The sequence below is a fragment of the Juglans regia genome, chromosome 5, assembly GCF_001411555.2.
Source record: "Juglans regia cultivar Chandler chromosome 5, Walnut 2.0, whole genome shotgun sequence".
In the NCBI taxonomy this organism is placed as follows: Eukaryota; Viridiplantae; Streptophyta; class Magnoliopsida; order Fagales; family Juglandaceae; genus Juglans; species Juglans regia.
In genome coordinates, this window is record NC_049905.1 from 1,974,183 (window position 1) to 1,991,908 (window position 17,726).

At 36.1% G+C, this 17,726-nt stretch overlaps 2 protein-coding genes across 3 annotated transcripts; one reads left to right on the forward strand and one right to left on the reverse strand.

Moving 5' to 3' along the window:
- The first annotated feature begins 3,298 nt into the window (after positions 1 to 3,298).
- On the forward strand, positions 3,299 to 8,605 carry LOC108990098 (serine/threonine-protein kinase D6PK-like). 2 transcript variants are annotated; one of them, XM_018963951.2, is made up of 3 exons: positions 3,299 to 3,630; positions 4,655 to 6,147; positions 7,515 to 8,605. In XM_018963951.2, exons 2-3 carry the CDS (start codon positions 4,703 to 4,705, stop codon positions 8,392 to 8,394), a joined length of 2,325 nt encoding a protein of 774 aa, XP_018819496.1. In that variant the 5' UTR covers positions 3,299 to 3,630; positions 4,655 to 4,702; the 3' UTR covers positions 8,395 to 8,605. The 2 variants fall into 2 exon arrangements, with proteins under 2 accessions (XP_018819496.1, XP_018819503.1); XM_018963958.2 differs by lacking the exon at positions 3,299 to 3,630 and adding an exon at positions 3,687 to 3,898 and having other exon boundaries at positions 7,515 to 8,595.
- Positions 8,606 to 11,507: 2,902 nt separating this feature from the next.
- Positions 11,508 to 16,909, reverse strand: LOC108990108 (nitrate regulatory gene2 protein). Its single transcript, XM_018963972.2, has 4 exons — positions 15,459 to 16,909; positions 15,077 to 15,261; positions 13,742 to 13,965; positions 11,508 to 12,548 (listed from the first exon to the last, which is right to left on the reverse strand). Exons 1-4 carry the CDS (start codon positions 16,627 to 16,629, stop codon positions 11,762 to 11,764), a joined length of 2,367 nt encoding a protein of 788 aa, XP_018819517.1. The 5' UTR covers positions 16,630 to 16,909; the 3' UTR covers positions 11,508 to 11,761.
- Between the last annotated feature and the right edge of the window lie 817 nt (positions 16,910 to 17,726).

Genomic DNA, 17,726 nt, shown 5'->3' on the forward strand with positions numbered 1-17,726 from the left:
CAGGTTGTAGATATCCATGTTCACAGTGGGCTGAGTTTGATATCAATAAGAAACTTATGATATTTAAAAATAAAAATAAAATCGGAAAATTATGATTTGACTAGTCTTGGTCAAATTTTGTTAGGTATTTTTTTAAATTATTTTTTATAACAGTAGCACTTTCTTGATGTGACTTGTTATTATTTCTTTATTTTTTTGAATATTTATAATTATAAAAGTTAAGAGTTATTTAGATAATATTTATAATTATAAGGTAGGTAAATTTTCAGCACTTATTTTAAAATATATATATCTTGAATTTATATTAAAAATTATTTTTTTAAAGAAAATATGTAAAATTTGCACACTCAATAATTGTATTTAGTTTTATTCATCAAATAAATTATGGTAACAATATATCTATAATTTCTTTACTACTCTTTTACCACCTATTTTATAATTAATTAATATAAATATGTCTAAATGAATTTCAATTTTACAAATCTTAATAGTAGGATTTCACATGAATGATATTGATAATGGAGATAGGATATCAAAAATTCTTTTAAATTTCAGTATTGAAAACTTTTTGAGGAAAATTTGTAATAGAGATTTTCATAAACACCATTCAACTGTGTAATTAGAATGATTATTCTTTTACATACAAGCTGGTGTATCATCACTGCACGTGATAAAATTTGATTTGTAAGAAAATATTAAAAAATCAAATATTTATCTTAAAAGTTAAATCATATTGTATTAACGACATAAATAATGTGTCTTTTATATCAATTTGCAAATACGATTTTTCTACGAAGAATTGTCAACATGCATGTGTGATATATCAAGTTGCAAATATGATTTGATACTTGTGTAGCAAATAATGAGATGTTTTGTCTATATGGGATTGTTATAGATGAATATTATGTATCAGTCATTATCCACTCTCACATCTCATACCTATAATTTTTTCATAAGTTTTGAGGATATTTTTTAGCTGATGAGAAATTTTTTCTTGTTAAAGGTAATAGAGTAGAGTTTTTCATCTATAGTTTTTAAGTATAGAATTTTGTTTAAAAATTATTACTATTTACTATTCAGCATGAGTTTTTCAACAAAATCTTTAATTTTGTATTTTTTTTAAAAAGTAGATTTTTGGTTCTTTTGAATGCTTATGACACAATTTCTTAAAAAATAAAAAAAAAAAAGCTAGACATCTAAAAATACTTTTTTTAAACTTCTAAAGTCAAAAAAGCAAACCAAGTGAAATGCTATTAAGGGAGGCAGCAAAGATGTCTTAAGCGGCTACACAAGGGGCCAGCGGAACGCAGAGGAGGTTGACCCCTCAATGCAGACACACATCATACCAATGTTTTAAATACTATACTGAATGTCGTACTGATCAAAATATTAAAATAAAATATTTTGATATCAATACTATTTTGTATATAATTTTAAGATAGTCGATATATGAATAAATTATATATATAAATATATATATATTATATTTTAAAATAATAGTTTATATATGAATAAATTATATATAAATATATATAAATTATAAATAATTCAGTCTGAATTGGAAATTAAAAAATAAGTTTGTAGTTTGAAAAAATAAAAAAATTAAAAAAAAATTGGAAGGCCGAAATATCATATGGGATACCTGTACCGACCCAGTGGCCAATACGGAAAATTTTGACCGTACCAACCTGTACAGTATGAAATCTCAAACAGTGCATCAGACACACTCTCTCATGTAGTGGTTATATATGTTCTTTACGAATGCTCATGTGGGCTAACAATCACACAGATACTTGAACTCATTATAGAAGAGTCTTGCTTGTTCCATAGAGTAGTAAGATATGTAAGTTCCGTGCAATAATTTTGAATAAAAAGCAAGGCTAATTATAAAAAAGTGAGTTTTTTTCATATAAGAATTAGGTATGCTCCTTTTGTAAATTTGTTTTAAAGGGACTACACATAATTTGCATATTTTAAAATTATACCAATCATTTAATGAAATACAAATTTTATTGTTTTAGTCATATTATTTATAATGTGTTTGTAAAATCTGGTTTATTCTTGTGGCGGCCCGATTTAATGACCTAACTCGATAAAGATTCGTTACGTTTTGTTTTGTCTTTTGTCATTTTTTTTATTTCTTTTTGTAGATTTTTAACGAGATTAAAATTTTTGACTCGGTTGTGACTCAAGAAATGCGAGATAGAAAGTTCGCTCAATACTCACTCTCAAGTTAGTATCAAACAGAGAGTTCGTTAGAAACTCGTTTAAGTGAATAGTACGATAATTGAAAAATTATGATTTTCGCCATATAATCCTATATATATATTTATTATGAATAGCATGATCATTCTAAGTACTATAATTTTGCCTCAGAATATACTTTGACATTCTTTAAAAGAATAAATTATTTGTAGTTTTGTGAATATAGTCACATTGTCAAACCACTTAAATCTTTATGTCGTGTGCTTGATTCCTTGTTTTGTTTTACTTTTTGTCATTGTTGACAACAACTTATAGACTATGCTTCAAACTCAAAAAAAAAAATCTTGAAACTACACATCCGCACATACAATACATTTTACGCTTTTGTAAACATCATTATTTTAAATGAATAATACTAAGTACAATTATAAATTGTGTAAGCACCATACATTTTTTTTTTTTAAAAATAGTCTACCACTAAAAAGTTAGTTTTTATATAAATTTTATATTTATTTATTTTTAAAAATAAAATGTGTGATGCTTATACACTCTATGGCTATAAATATAATTTATCTTTACTAATACCTTGTTTATTTTCATAGATTAGATGGAATGTGATAAGTTGAGATAAAAGTTGAAAGTTGAATAAAATATTATTAAAAAATATATTTTTTAATATTATTTTTATTTTAAGATTTTAAAAAGTTAAATTATTTATTATATTTTATGTAAAAATTTAAAAAAATTATAATGATTAAATAAGATAAGATGAAATAAGATGAGATTGAAGATTTTATAAAAGAAAACTAAGCCTAAGTATATTTTATAAAATAGTTATAAAGTAATATTATTTTATAAAAAAAAATTATTTATTTACTTTAAAAATAATTTCGATGCGGAGCCCACTCGTCCCCACCCTCTGGTCCTATTATAATAATAAACAAATAAAAGGAAAAGAGAAAGCCCTCTCTCTCACTCTGAGAGACACTGTTACACGAGTCTGCTGGATGCAAAGTGGTACTCTACTATAAAAAAAAATAAAAAATAAAAAAATAAAAAAAGCAAAAGCTGCAGATGAAATAGAAAATCAAGAGATAAAAAACATAAACACGACGACCAGGACATTGAGAACATTACAACCATAACAACGGCGCTTCTATGCTTGCAGGGCCGGGCATTGTTGTTGTACTTGGCGAGACAACAAACAGTGATTAGGGGAGCTCGAGCATGGCGCTCTCTCACCGCTCGAGCTCTGCAGAAAAATTATCCTTGTTGCCAGTTTTCACTATCCTACTATTTTAGTCAAAGAAGAAGGAAGAAGAGGACGAAGAAATAACACTACCTACTTCTTGTTGTCGTTGTCGTTGTTGTTGTACAGGATGTGTCTCTTCCGTACGGATATCGGTTCTTTGGGTTTAATATCTGGTGGGCTCTCTCTCTCTTCTCTGGAAATATTTGGTTTGATTGCTCTCTGGGACTTGGAGACCCCTTTCTGCTCTCTGCTCCGCCCTTTTTTTCTCTTTAAATTAGAAAGCAGATTCCTTCCCTGGCCTACTCCTCCTCCTTCATCCCTTTTATTTTTTGTAATTTTCTTGGAGGTTTTGCGAGGAAATGAAGGGATTATGTGGGGAATGTGCTCTAGTGCAGTAGCGAAGATATTAAGGGATTTGGCATTTTTTGCTTTTCTCAGCTTGTGGGTTTTATCTTTCCTCTGCTTTTATTTTTGAAGTCATTTGTTTTTTTTCTGCCTATGTTTTTTGTATTATACTGAATATGAAAAAATATGGTTGATTGTGCTCGAGACTAAAGGACACGACGTGTCTTTCATCTGATTTTAGTTGCTTGATCTGGTCGGCTTACCGAGAATCTTCCGAATTGGGGTTTTCTGCTCCAGGGTTTTGCGTTTAAAGTTTCTCATAGTAAAGGGTCAGCATGGTTTTTGGGATTATATGCTATCATGCTTTACAAGTCCATTTACATTCCATAATTGCTTGCCCTTTGTTGTCTTGTTGCCGCCTTTTCATGGATTCTTTTTCTCTATTTGCTTTGTGGAGTTACTATATGTTTTAGTTGAAGTGAGTATCTTGTAATTTTAGGAAACCACATTCAGTTAGACTGATTTTGGATTTCCATCTTGCAAAAAGCTTTCTTAGCAATCAAATGGAGGTTTAGGCAGTAGGTTTGCTTGTGTGTGCCTCTTGAGTTTCATTTAAATGTTTATTTATTGATGATATTTGCACTTTTCGTGGCCTAAGCTATGTAAGAAAAATGCTATATCATGTTACGCCTGCATAGGGTGGAATCAGAGAAGTTCTTTGATAATATATAATATTGCACTGATTATAAATTATCTGGAACCACTAATATATTATCATGTTTAGCAGAGTAACCACTAAAATCTAACTAAAAATGGTAAAGCACCCACTGAACGTCTAATTCTTATTTGCAGATTTGTTCGCTAAAAGATTTTCTTTGTAATGATACATGGTTTGAGGACATGGAGAGGGTTCCAGAATCAAGGGCACTTACTGGGAAGGTGTCAATTACTGGTGAGGTCTCCAATGCACATATGACCGCAGTAAGAGAATTTGGTCAGATATCAAACGTGCGTGAGGTAGTTCAGCTATCAAATACACACCCTGTAGGTCAGCTGTCAAACATGCGGGAGTTACCATATACACATACAGTCTCGGTAAGAGAATTGAGTCAGTTATCCAATGTACGTATGGTTTCTGTGAAAGACGTGGGTCAGATGCCAAATGTGCGTATGGTTTTGGTAAGGGAAGATGTGGGCAGATCTGATGCAAGAGACTATCAAGATTTAGACTTGCATGCACCAGTAAGAACATGGAAAGGAAAAACATATTTGGCTGAACATGAAGAACTTACGCCTGACGCCATTACGATTAAGGCCAGTGAGAATTCGTTTGAGGAAGGTGGTCCAAGCTCATTTTCTGGTGCTAGTCATCCCCCTGAACCTGTTGATACGGATCTAATGAGAACAGTTTACGTACCAATAGGTCAAAACAAGCATGACGCTGGATGCTTAATGAAGAGCATGTCTATGAAGGGTCCTTTTCTAGAAGACCTTTCAATCCAGGTTCCACCCAAGAAACCAAGCCCATCCGTTCTTTCATCTACTGAAAGTTTGGTTGAAGAACCGAATGACATGGGTGCATTGCCTTCACCATTTTCAGTTCCTCGTCCATCACAAAATACAGGAAACTCTCTCCTTCCTTTTGAGTCAGAGGAGAAGGAATGTGTTTGGGATGCTTCTTTGCCTCCAAGCGGCAATGTAAGCCCGCATAGACGTATTGATAGTACTGGTGTTGTGACGGCTATGAGCGTTGTCAATAGCTGTGCCAGTACATATCGGAGTGATGCAATCACCAGCGATGGAGTGCTTATTGTGGAGAGGAACTGTGAGAGTACAAAAGGGAGTGTTAGAGGGGATTTGCTTGTAAGTGCAAAAACTAGTGTTAGTCGAGCAAGTGATAGCAGTGGCCTTAGTGATGATAGCAATTGGAGCAACATTACTGGGAGTGCTAATAAACCTCACAAAGGAGATGATCCTAGGTGGAAGGCTATTCTTGCCATCCGGGCTAGGGACGGAATTTTGGGCATGAGTCATTTTAAATTGTTTAAGCGACTTGGTTGTGGTGATATTGGCAGTGTGTATCTTTCAGAGCTGAGTGGAACTCGCTGTTATTTTGCAATGAAAGTAATGGACAAGGCATCCCTTGCGAGTAGGAAGAAACTGACTAGGGCTCAAGCAGAAAGGGAGATTTTACAGCTGCTGGACCATCCATTTCTTCCAACTTTATATACACATTTTGAGACTGACAGATTCTCCTGTTTAGTCATGGAATACTGTCCTGGGGGTGATCTGCACACTTTGAGGCAACGGCAACCGGGGAAACATTTCTCCGAGTATGCTGCACGGTATGTCTTATAATGCAGACACTTTTTCCCATCGATCTGTTTAGCATTTATTTCTTATTTGTTGTTGCCATGGGGCCTGCCTTCTCATATTTATTTCTTTATGCAGTGTCATATTACTCTATTTTGGTTTAGCTTTCCTTTATTTTCAGGGAAAAAAAGTTTTAAGGTTGCATAATTTATGCTTTGCTTCATTTGAAGTTTGCATCTGAGGAGGTTATCTGTCTTGCTCACTTTTCATGCTTTTTCGTATCAAGAGGTATCTCTGTTATTTGTCATGCCTTTATATGTCATGCATAAGTGGGTGGGCTATTAGCCAGTGGAAAATCTTGCTCAACAAAGCGGTATCTCTGTTAGACGGTGGAAGCATACTTATTGCTACTTCAGTCCATTGTGTTTCACTGGAAGGTTAATTCTTTCATGTCAACGTGTCCGATTATTGTGTGTAACTTGTTCAGTAAATTGTCTCTCATCCTAATGAAGTTTCACTTTAAGGAAATGAAATACAAGAATCGTCATGTAAATTATGCTAGTAGGTTTGAGTTTACTTACCATGTATAATCATTATGTTTTCCCTCCTTTCTGAGTTCTGAAACTTGTACGGAGTGTGGGTACATTTCTGCTGCAATCTAATACTTGCCATGGCCAAATGGCAGCTTAATTTTGTTTGGTGGTAATCAGTTCTGTACCATACTCCTATTCCAGGAGGATGGGTTGTGTACCATGACTGCACTTGAGAAACTAGTTTGATCCTCTTCAACTGAAAACATAAGATGTGAAAGTTTTGAATGGCACAAAACAGGCAAGGGGCTGAACAAAAATAAATTGATGAGGCTCATCATGGTTGGTTAGTCATCTTGGATTGGAGGCCTTTATGCAATGATTATCTTCTCCATTTAATTGCGTCTTCTTTTAGAATGGTCCTAGAATTGAAGTATATGTAGCATAGCCCTAAATAAAACAAAATGGTAAAAAAGGATTTGACTGGCCCTAAGTATCCAGTATATATGTTTTTGTAAAGTTAATATTTATCGGTCCTATGCTTCCGTTTGGCGGGATGAAAGTTTTGTGAAAATTATCTTTTTCCTTATACAGGCATTGATGTTGTTGCTGCCATTATGATATTTATAGGATGCTCTGTTGTACTTGATTAATTTTGTTGTAATGCTATTAGAAAAATGCTGGATGATTATTATCAAATGTTGAAAATACTAACCGCACTATCATCGAGGGGTGCTCATTTGAGCTTCTGTTAGTTGTAACACAATAGTGGTGTTCTTATTATGCCTGACCTAAGCATGTGCATTTCAGTTACACAAGTATTTTCCAGTTGACAGAAGTATCAACATTTTCTTTCTTGGCATTTGCAGATTTTATGCTGCTGAGGTTCTCTTGGCCCTCGAGTATCTTCACATGCTTGGAGTTGTCTATAGGGACTTAAAACCTGAAAATGTGCTGGTTCGTGATGATGGCCATATAATGCTTTCAGACTTTGACCTTTCCCTAAGATGTGCCGTCTCACCAACCCTGATAAAAACTTCATTTGATTCTGACCCTTCAAAACGGACTGCTGGCAGTGCATTCTGTGTCCAGCCTGCCTGTGTTGAGCCTTCTTCAGTATGCATACAGCCTTCCTGTTTTATTCCACGAATCTTCCCTCAAAAAAGCAAGAAGAAGACCAGAAGACCTCGAGCTGAGCCTGGGTTGCCAGCCAGAACACTTCCAGAGCTTGTTGCTGAGCCTACTGCAGCACGATCTATGTCTTTCGTTGGAACCCATGAATACCTAGCCCCAGAAATTATCAAGGCAGAAGGCCATGGCAGTGCAGTTGATTGGTGGACATTTGGCATTTTCTTGCATGAATTATTGTATGGTAAAACCCCATTCAAAGGATCAGGAAACCGTGCCACACTGTTTAATGTGGTAGGGCAGCAGCTCAAATTCCCAGACTCACCATCAACCAGTTATGCAAGCCGGGATCTCATCCGGGGCTTGCTGGTTAAGGAGCCACAGCACCGGCTTGGGGTGAAGAGGGGTGCGACTGAGATCAAGCAGCACCCCTTCTTTGAAGGTGTTAATTGGGCTCTGATACGATGTAGCACACCGCCAGAAGTGCCAAGACCAGTGGAAACCGAACTTCCTGAGAAGTTCGGAGCTGTAGATAGAGTTGGGGTTGGTGGCAGCAGTAAAAGGATGGTAGGCACAGACATGAAATCTGGGGGTAAGTATCTGGACTTCGAGTTCTTCTAGTTTTAAAATACAGGATTGACACTGTTGTATTAGTATCATCAGTTAATCCAAAATGAAGTGTTGGAATAAAGGTTTACACGCAGAGTTGAGAGTTTGAAACTGCTGCCATTGACTATGCCAAAATGAGGAAAATGTGAGCAAGTTAATGCCAGTTAGTACAAATACTGCTTATACAAATAATGATTATGAGTACTTCCATTACCTTGCTAAACAACTAATATAATGACTTGTAAACCAAAAAAAAAAAAAAACAACTAATATCAAGACTAATTAGGAAAAAAAAAATTAATACCAACCCCTACGATATACTTTGCAGGAGACCATAGATAGGCAATGGACCCAGAGCAAATTTACTCATCACAATAAAGATATATGTATATGTTCTTGACAGTGAAATTAGAGGCTCATGGGCATGCAGGGAGTGAGAGAAAGAATCCACGTTGTATTGATATAAAGTTTATTTCTCTGATTTTATTTTTTAAAAGGTAGAATAGGGTTCTGCATTAATAGAAACAACGAAGCAGCCCTGACATAGAATTATAAGGATGAGGCATCAGACATAAGCGCCATAAATCGGGCACCCAAACTGGCCAGCTATTGCTCTTGAAACCTCGTGAGTCGTGACCTCAAAATCACGATATAGGCCCCCAGCCCTGCCTTTTCTTTGTTCCCAAGCAAGGAACCTAGACTATTTTTTTTTTCCTAAGAATAAACTTGTGCACAAGCACTTGGCTTAATGGATTACATTAAGCAACCACGTCTGATTTATGAATGTGTGAGGGGTGTTATCCCTTGGGCTAGACCAGGAGAAGGGCCCTGGTCAGAACCCAAATGTGAGGTCTGGGCCGACTTGAGCACACTAAAAGGGCCTGGGCCCTGGCCCAGATATGAGGTATGGGCTAGGCCGAGCATACTTCAAAGGCCCAACTAAAGAATATGGGTGGATAGGAAACCATGACAAACATATGGTGGGGAAGATAGTTTGACACCCCATTGGCCGGTGGATAGGGACACTCACCGACTCTAAATATCGGTGTCCAGACATGACAAGAGGGTAGGAATATCTGAGTGAGACCATGCCGCATTAATGAAATATAAGAAACTTAGAGAAGAAGGTATGCCGCATTCAATGCGTCTAGGGGCTCGGTACGCTTAACATGAGGCCCTGTGTCAGGAGCAGTCACTATTAGAGCTGAATGTCTTGTAGCACGACAAGCAGGCAACATGAGTATCCAATCTCATTCAGTGCGATACCCCACTACCATGAAGTATAGACCGTTGGGTATAAATAGGCATCACTTGCAATCAATAAAAAGGTCAAATTCAACATACTTTCTTACTACAACTTTTATTAAGATATTCTCTTTCCCTCATCAACACCAAAACTAACTTGAGCGTTGGAGGTACCACAGACCCTGAGCTCACCATTCATCATTTCTGCAGAACCAGTCGCATAACATCAATAACATGGAGTTATCCAGACCGCGAAACACGACATCAACATAATGAGTTTTGTATACCAACTTCTACATTTTAATGACCAAATGCTAAAATATAGAGCAACTTAGAAACCATAGAGTGCAAGATGGAAAACATATCCAAATGAAAAATGATATTTGCAGTCCTAACGTGTGTAAATCTCGTGCATTATTTTTAAAAAAGTAGATAAATTTGTGAGATTTACATAAAAAGAAATCATTTTTTTAATGATAGATTCTTTTTTTATTTATATATAAAAAAAAAAAAAAAAAAGAGGGAGACCAACAAACCCGAGATGATAACCCTTTAATTGATACTCCAAATAAAAAAGCTGTTAGCTTGAACAGAGGCCCACAAATATTGAGTTTTCTTTTGCTTTCTTTTCATCATTTCAGTCGGTCCCCTATTACACAAATGTTTACATGCATGCGGAACCTGCACCTAATTATGTGTAGTCTTTTCAGCCTTGTTACAACAATTTACTCATCATGAAACCATCTATTCTTTCTTCAACATAAAATGGTTTCTGAAAGCTACTACCTTTCAGTGATGACAGTGACAGTCAGGCCAAACCATAGCATCAATAGATGAGATAAAAATCTGTAAATAATAATAAAATGGTATGTTAATACAAGTGAAATGGTTTGAGTTGCCTAAAAAAAAAAAAATAGTTTGAGTTAATATGTTTTATGGAGTTTTGGAAAATGAGAGAAAATTTTGAATAAAAAAAATTATAAAGTTCAAATATTGTTAGAATATAGTTTTTTAATATTATTTTTATTTTTAAATTTGAAAATATTAAATTATTTTTTATTTTATTTAAAAATTTGAAAAAATTATATTGATTATGTAATGATACCTAAGGATCTAGTGCATTCGGCCAGAAGATCATTGGCCACCTCATGCTCAGTTGACTAGTAAGCTTATCATGACCAATCCAAAGAGATAAAGGCCCAAGTAGTTGCTACTCTAGTCATAACCTTGTCATAACTATATCAGAAGCTAAGGGCTATGAGATAGAGGCCCAAAGTGATAAAGGCCTAAGTAAGCTTAGGAACACGAGATATTTGAAATATCTCAAATTATATAAATAATAATAAAATAGTTTAAATTAAGATGTTTTATTAGATTTTGAAAAAATTAAAAATTAATTTTTAATAATTTTTATTAAAGTTTATAAAGTTGTATTTTAAAGTTTGAAAAAGTTGTATCCGTTTTTGTGTTTTATTTTGAAGTTTGTATAAGTGGTAATGATTAAATGAAAAAATTGAGTATTTGAAATTGAAAAATATTTTATATTTAAGAGATTTTTAGAAAAGAAGTTAGAGAAGTTTTGATAAGTTTTTAAGAATTTTTCATCTCATTTCATTATTACCAAAACGGAAATACTTTAGTGTGCTTTTTCACAATCCGACACATCACGTCCCAAAGTACTACCATATCTAATGCTTTCCAAGTAGACAAAAACCAACTACATACCTCTAAATTAATTCCGATTCGAGAAAATAGTTCCTATAATCTCAAATTGGAAACTCACGTTCTAATGGTATGAGGTTTGATTGGCATAACTTCCAGCTTTCAAAATGGAGGTCTGTAGTTCGAAATCCATACAATATTTGCTGTATATGAGAGAGAGAGAGAGAAGGCGTATATTTATTCATTTGCAGTATTTGTCAAATCCTGACATAACTAACAATCCCAGCAATTTCCTATACAGAGAAATTCTCATTTCCAGGAAAACGAGATTCCTCCCTCATATTTACAAAGTCAAAAGAACCCCCAAAACTAATAACAGTTACAATAACAAGAGACTGCCAACCTAAACTACCAGAGCCCCTTGTAGAATCCAAATTACCTCAGAAACCCAAGCAGCATAATTGTATGTAACCTATTTGATTGCATAGGAACGGGTGCATACAGAGTGGAGTGCCTCTGTGAATAAGGCAGAAAAACTGGTTAATGCCTGAAAAACGCCTGGCAAGCCCGTCTGAAGATTGTTTAGTGTCATCGCTCTCGTCACCTCTACCGCCTTGGAATGCCTCACCATCTCTTCTTCCACCCGTCTTTTGCTGGCTGCAAGCTCGGATTTCTTCTCGGCAAGTGGGTCTCGGGCATCCAATACTTGCCCATTGTCAGGCCCAGGATCAGGAACACCAATACCTACCATGGAGTATGAATGGTAGAACTTCTTTTCTATGTTTCTAAGAGATGATGCCTTTTTCTCAAGCTCCTTTGATGCAGTTTCAGTACGTTTTTTTATCTTGAGCTCTTCAGTTTGTTTTACGGTTATCACATGAACGACGTTGATAAAGCTCTTGATAGCTTCAGAAGCAACTGTGTCCGGAACACGATCAAGGGCAAGTTTCCACTCATCACAGAAGGCATATACATCAGAGGTGTCCCTGTTGCCATTGAAGTTGTCATTGTTGACCGGTAAAAGGGTGAGCTTGAACCAACCATGGAGGGATCGAATAAAGTCCCTTTGAAACCTTATAAGGCTGCAGAAACTGGAGTGCCAGGCAGAGACAGCCGATTCAAGGTCACGAGTTGCCTGACGGTGTAATTCAGAGGTTGAATCACCCTTGGTTGACTGGTTCACGAGGCCCCGGACTTGTTGCACAATGTTGTTCTGAACTTCATGGTACTGGTTCATTGATCTCCACATGTACATGAACCTGCACACAGTATAACACGAGCATCACATTCATTCTTTTCCTTTCGGTGTCCCAACCAGCATGACCTGAGACTCTTCAGTCATTTGCACCAAAGATAGTTCTAAAAGAAATACAAAATTAATAGCCAAACAACATTGCTCCAACCAAAAATTATCTCGCAATCATCATGCTATTTACAGCGGTCCTATGCTTTATCTTAGTGCCACCATCTCAGCCAACTAAACAGTTTGGAGTAATGATGAGAATTTTTTATTATAAGTACTTGAAGATTTTATTTAAAAAACTAAAAGGCATAGCCTAAGTACACAATTAGTATAAGGGGAATGCTTGAACAGAAATGGGAAAGGAGACAAGAAAATCATAGAAACTGAGCCCATTATAATTTATAGAAGCTACCCAAAGGAACAAAGTACTAAAAAAGAAAGTTTCAACCATTAATCAATGTCGACCAACCAGTCCATTCATCTAGAAACAGATAAATGTGTGCCATATGAGATGAAGTCTGACATACCTACTTCCACTCATCAATTACGTTTGGCCCCAAAAGGGCTTACAGCTGAAAGAAAACAAAATTGTTGAAAAGGTGGAGTTGGGGCCACCGTCAAATTTTAAGAGGCAGCCCAGCAATTGAATGGTCCAGTACAATAAAGCAAAAGTAGTCACAGAGGAGATGAAGCAAGTGGCACAGGGGAGCAGTGGTTCATAATGCCTCAACTACCAAGTACCAAAGTCAAGATTCAGACCCTCGATATGGAAGGTGCACTCTCTATCATCATAGACCATGAACAATAGCAAAATGCGAAACTAAGCCATGCTTCCTTGACATTGTCAATGCAAACTTGACATGATTTTAGACTACACTATATAGGTATACAGTGGCCAAAAATTTGTCAGTTTGAGAAACTGAAAAACCGCAGGTTCAATTTTGTATCTCAGATTACACTAAATATTTTGGATTCGATATTTTGAAAGTCCAACACTTTTATTTGGCTAAATTTTACACTCAGAAACCCAATTGCGCCACATAATCCATATTTAGAACTAATTAAACCTTTGTTAACAAAAATACTCTTTTACTTCAGAACTTGAACATCATTCTCAAACAATTTTATGAACAGGCTTAAGAAAAAAAAAAAAGATCAGTCTACGAACAGAAATAAACCCACTAAAACAAACGAAAAGAAAAGACTCACCCGTGACAGAGTTCAACAAGCTGGGGAACAAGATCAGAGTCTCTAAGACCGATGATGGCACTTGAGGTGGTAGAGACAGCCTGAGATGTGACAATAATCAGTGACTGCAGCCTCTTTATTGAAGTCTTGGTCTTGTCTAGCTTGGTTTCAGCCTCCCCTTTGTATTCCTGACTCTGCAGAGCGGACAACTTCTTTTCATGTTCAATTTTCGCGCCTTCTCTAGCCTAAGAATCCACAGATAGAATTGTTGCCTCCATCAGCACTCAATAATTTCGAAAACCACATGTTTTCAATATAAATAGATTGCAACAGAAAAAATAGTCATCCATCCTTCAACTAGCCTCCCCCTTTGAATGCAACATGTAACACCTTGTTCAAATTTTGACCCCCCATGCTCCCAGCTTTTGCTCATTTAGAAACTACTAGCTATTCATTGAGAGTTGCTACATATATAAAGAGATTATACAAAAATAAACTCACAAACTAATATAGCTTCAAGTGATGTATTAGATCTACTTTACATTAAAAGTAACTTTACAATCAGACGCACTGCATCAAACCACGTCAGTTTATGAATTACTTTTGTGTAATCCTTTTGTGGCTAAAGTATTTTTCTAAGTTTTTTGTAGAAGATAAAAATGTAATACACAACAAAGTCTGAGAAATTTTTATTACAAAACCCCATTGTGCAACTTTTTTGTGACTAGACGGTCTTTGGCTAACAAGTGTTTGTCCAAAAATAAAAATAAAACTCATCCATGCAGTCTAGTAGCACCTAAAGTTTATCAGGTGACTCATGAGCAGATTTCGATTCTGTTCATCGTCTTTATACTATTATTCTCTCAATATTTTTTGATGTGATATTAAATGATTAGTAGATAAAATGAAACATAACAAATAGATTCTAATTATTTAATACTATATCATACAATGTATGGGTGAGAGGATGATAGTAAAAAAATGATTAGGGGCAGTATTACCGAGTAAAAAAAAAAATAGGGACATGATGGTGAAGGGCATTACTGTCATTAAGAGCAAAAAGAAAAGGGTGAATAATTTAGAGAATTCCCACCTAATAAGGGTATTATTGTCAATTTACATATCATACTCACGAAAAAGAAAATTAAAAAAAAAATCCCATAAAAAACTACACATTTTTATTTTCTTTAATTTTTTTAATTTTTTTTGTTTAATTTTTTTTAAATTAATTGAATTTTTCCATTTATTATTTATTCACAATACATTTAATAGGAGAAAAAAAGGAAAAAAATAAAAATTATATATGATGTATAATGTGAGAATGATTAGTGAAATTATTTGAAAAAATTTATTTACCTTAACTTCTTCGTACAGCTTCTTCTCCCAAGCCAAGAGCCGCTCTAAAGTGGAACAGAGGCTCTTTGAACCGCCCGGTTCATCGATCGACTCGGCGTCAAGCCGGTACTTAACCGCCAGTGGCGGTTTTGAGGTCCAGGTCGAGCTCAGGTTACTCAACACACCATTTGAATGGTACACTGTCTCTGCAAATTTATTTGTCAAAATCCGTTAATTTTGGAATCTTAATTTCCTGTTTGGGTGCTACTGAGAAAATGCAGGCAAATGATTTTCCTTAATTTGTGATTACTCTCCAATTATCCCAAAATTCGGTCGATGATCCACCAAACAACTACTTCAAAAGAATATGAGTAAGAATTAAATATAAGGGAAAATCTCTCACTCTTGAGCTGCCTGAAGCTCCGATCGAATTGAGCCCTGCCAATCTCGAGCACCACCGAGACCTGCTCGCCGGCCGTGGCGGCCTTTTCGAAATTCTCCTTTATGGCCTCCACAATCTCCTTTAAATCCTTGTGCCTCACCACTATCTTCATGTTGTCCGACGAGATCTCCCCGGTCCGATAGCTTCCTGCCGACGATCCCGCATCCTCCGACTTCGTCTTCGTCGAGTAGTTCCGCGGTGGCTCAGGAGCCGCCACCGATGATGCCCCGCCGAAGTTCGAGCGAGTGCCGATCTCGGATCTCGAATACCCGTCGCCTTCACCCGCCAGTTCTTCTTCTTCCGACGAGCTGGTGGTGCTGTAACGATCTTCCCATTCGCTACATTGCACCTCCTCTCGCTCTCGCATCCGCTCCGCCTCTGTGGCCGTCTCTGTCTCCTCCTCCTCCCTATATTTTTTGTCGAAGAAGTCGTACTCCGATTTCTCTGTTCCTTCTTCTTCGTCGTCGTCGACGTCCAAATGGTGTTGCTGCGGATGGTCGATTCTTCCATTGTGGAACTGGGTACTCCGTTGGTTGAAGAATTCGGAGTCGGGAGGGGAAGGAGGGTAGAAGTTCTCCCAGTTCCAGACAGAGGAGGAAGCTTGGGACGGGGTTCTGGAGTAGGTGGAATTGTCCTGGTAACCGGTGGGGAAGAAATCGCTTCGTGGGGAGGAACTAGAAAAGCTCGACTCGGAGAGGATGTGAGGGAGTCTCGGTTTTGGTTTGGGTTTGGGTTTTGGATTTGTCAACGACGTCGTTCGGCGAGGAGTGGTGGTGGAGTGAGAGAGAGTGTGAGGGGGAAGCTTGGAGCTGGGGATACTGGGAGACAATGGAGGAGGTTGCGGTGGTGGTACTTGATGGAAAGCAGGTGGAGGGGCAGGGGAAGGGACAACTGGAGGGATGGGGTTTGGTGGGTGGAGGAAGACGGCGGGGGTTTGGTCAGAGACGGAGAGGGGTTCACCTTCGGCGAAGGAGTATAGGGCGGAGCCGGTGAGTCGTAGGGAGCGGACGTAGTCGGCGTGGGCTGAGGCCAGGTAGTGTCGAGCGTAAACAGCCTCTTTCATGAGGCGTCGACGCTCCTTGCACCGCCGCACCGTGTCCTCGTTGTCCAGCTTCGACGTCGCGCAACCCATTCTATATATAAATATCTCTCCCTCACTCTCTCTTTCTCGCTATATATATAGTATTAGTATTGACATGTCCAATACAAAAAACGAACTACAGGTCTGAGCGCTGAAAGTGGTGGTATTCAGTTAACGAGTGACGAGAGAGAGCCAGGAAGGAAGGTGTTATGGTTGGACTCTCTGGTCTACTGTGATAGTGGACTAGTGGAGACCTTTTTCTTTTCTTTTTTTGGAGACTTCCATTTTCTTTTTCAGATTTTACTGTGTGTGAACTCACCGAATGCATCATATGGGAACAGTGGGAAATTAGCTGTATTTTATTTTAATTAAGTTGATAAAATATTATTTTTTTAATATTATTATTATTTTAAAATTAAAAAAATTAAATTATTTATTATATTTATATTAAAATTTTAAAAAAATTATAATAATGAATTAAAATAAATTTAATAATCAAACCTCTAGTCTAATCTAATGATGGATTGTTTAATGGGTAAATTTTTATTTATTTTAAAGTTGGAACGAGGGTGATAAGATGCGTTTGATTAGATTAATTTTTTAAAAATTGGGGTTTTATTTATTTGATATATATTTTGGTTTTTCTTGTGCTTTGTTTTGGGTTTGAAGGGTTAGATGATGGAGATGATGATGTTCCTACCAAATTGTGTGCGTGGGCCTATTGATTTGATTATTGAGTAAAGTGCACAATGGAATGTAATTTTGTTTTGGCATCATGTTGGGTTTTTTTTTTTTCATCGGTGTAAGTTGTCAATCCTGATGGCCTAGGAATCAGATCTCAAAGTTGTTTTTGTATATAGTTTATGGGTTGCCTTCTAAAATAGTTTGTTGTATAAATTTTGTGCAAATATTTTAAAAAAAATTGAGATTCAATTATTTTTATATTTAATATTACTCGTTAAATAGTGAAAGAATTGAGTTTTTTTTTTCTTTTTACGTCCGGGTAATGAGATATTTTAAGATATTCTATGAATAATAATAAAAATAAAATAAAATATTAAATAATAATAAAAAATATATAAATAATAATAAATAATAATGAGTTATTATCAGAATACCTAAGAAAGCACTTATCAACAAACTATTTT

What these genes read in the sequence shown, in the direction of transcription:
- LOC108990098 (XM_018963951.2), top strand. Translation starts at nt 4,703, where the DNA reads ATGGAGAGGGTTCCAGAATCAAGGGCACTTACTGGGAAGGTGTCAATT. An exon ending in TTCTCCGAGTATGCTGCACG is followed by an intron (nt 6,148 to 7,514) that starts GTATGTCTTATA and finishes TGGCATTTGCAG; the next exon opens with ATTTTATGCTGCTGAGGTTC.
- LOC108990108 (XM_018963972.2), bottom strand. Translation starts at nt 16,629, where the DNA reads ATGGGTTGCGCGACGTCGAAGCTGGACAACGAGGACACGGTGCGGCGG. An exon ending in GAGCTTCAGGCAGCTCAAGA is followed by an intron (nt 15,262 to 15,458) that starts GTGAGAGATTTT and finishes ATAAATTTGCAG; the next exon opens with AGACAGTGTACCATTCAAAT. An exon ending in CTTGTTGAACTCTGTCACGG is followed by an intron (nt 12,549 to 13,741) that starts GTGAGTCTTTTC and finishes TACTGTGTGCAG; the next exon opens with GTTCATGTACATGTGGAGAT.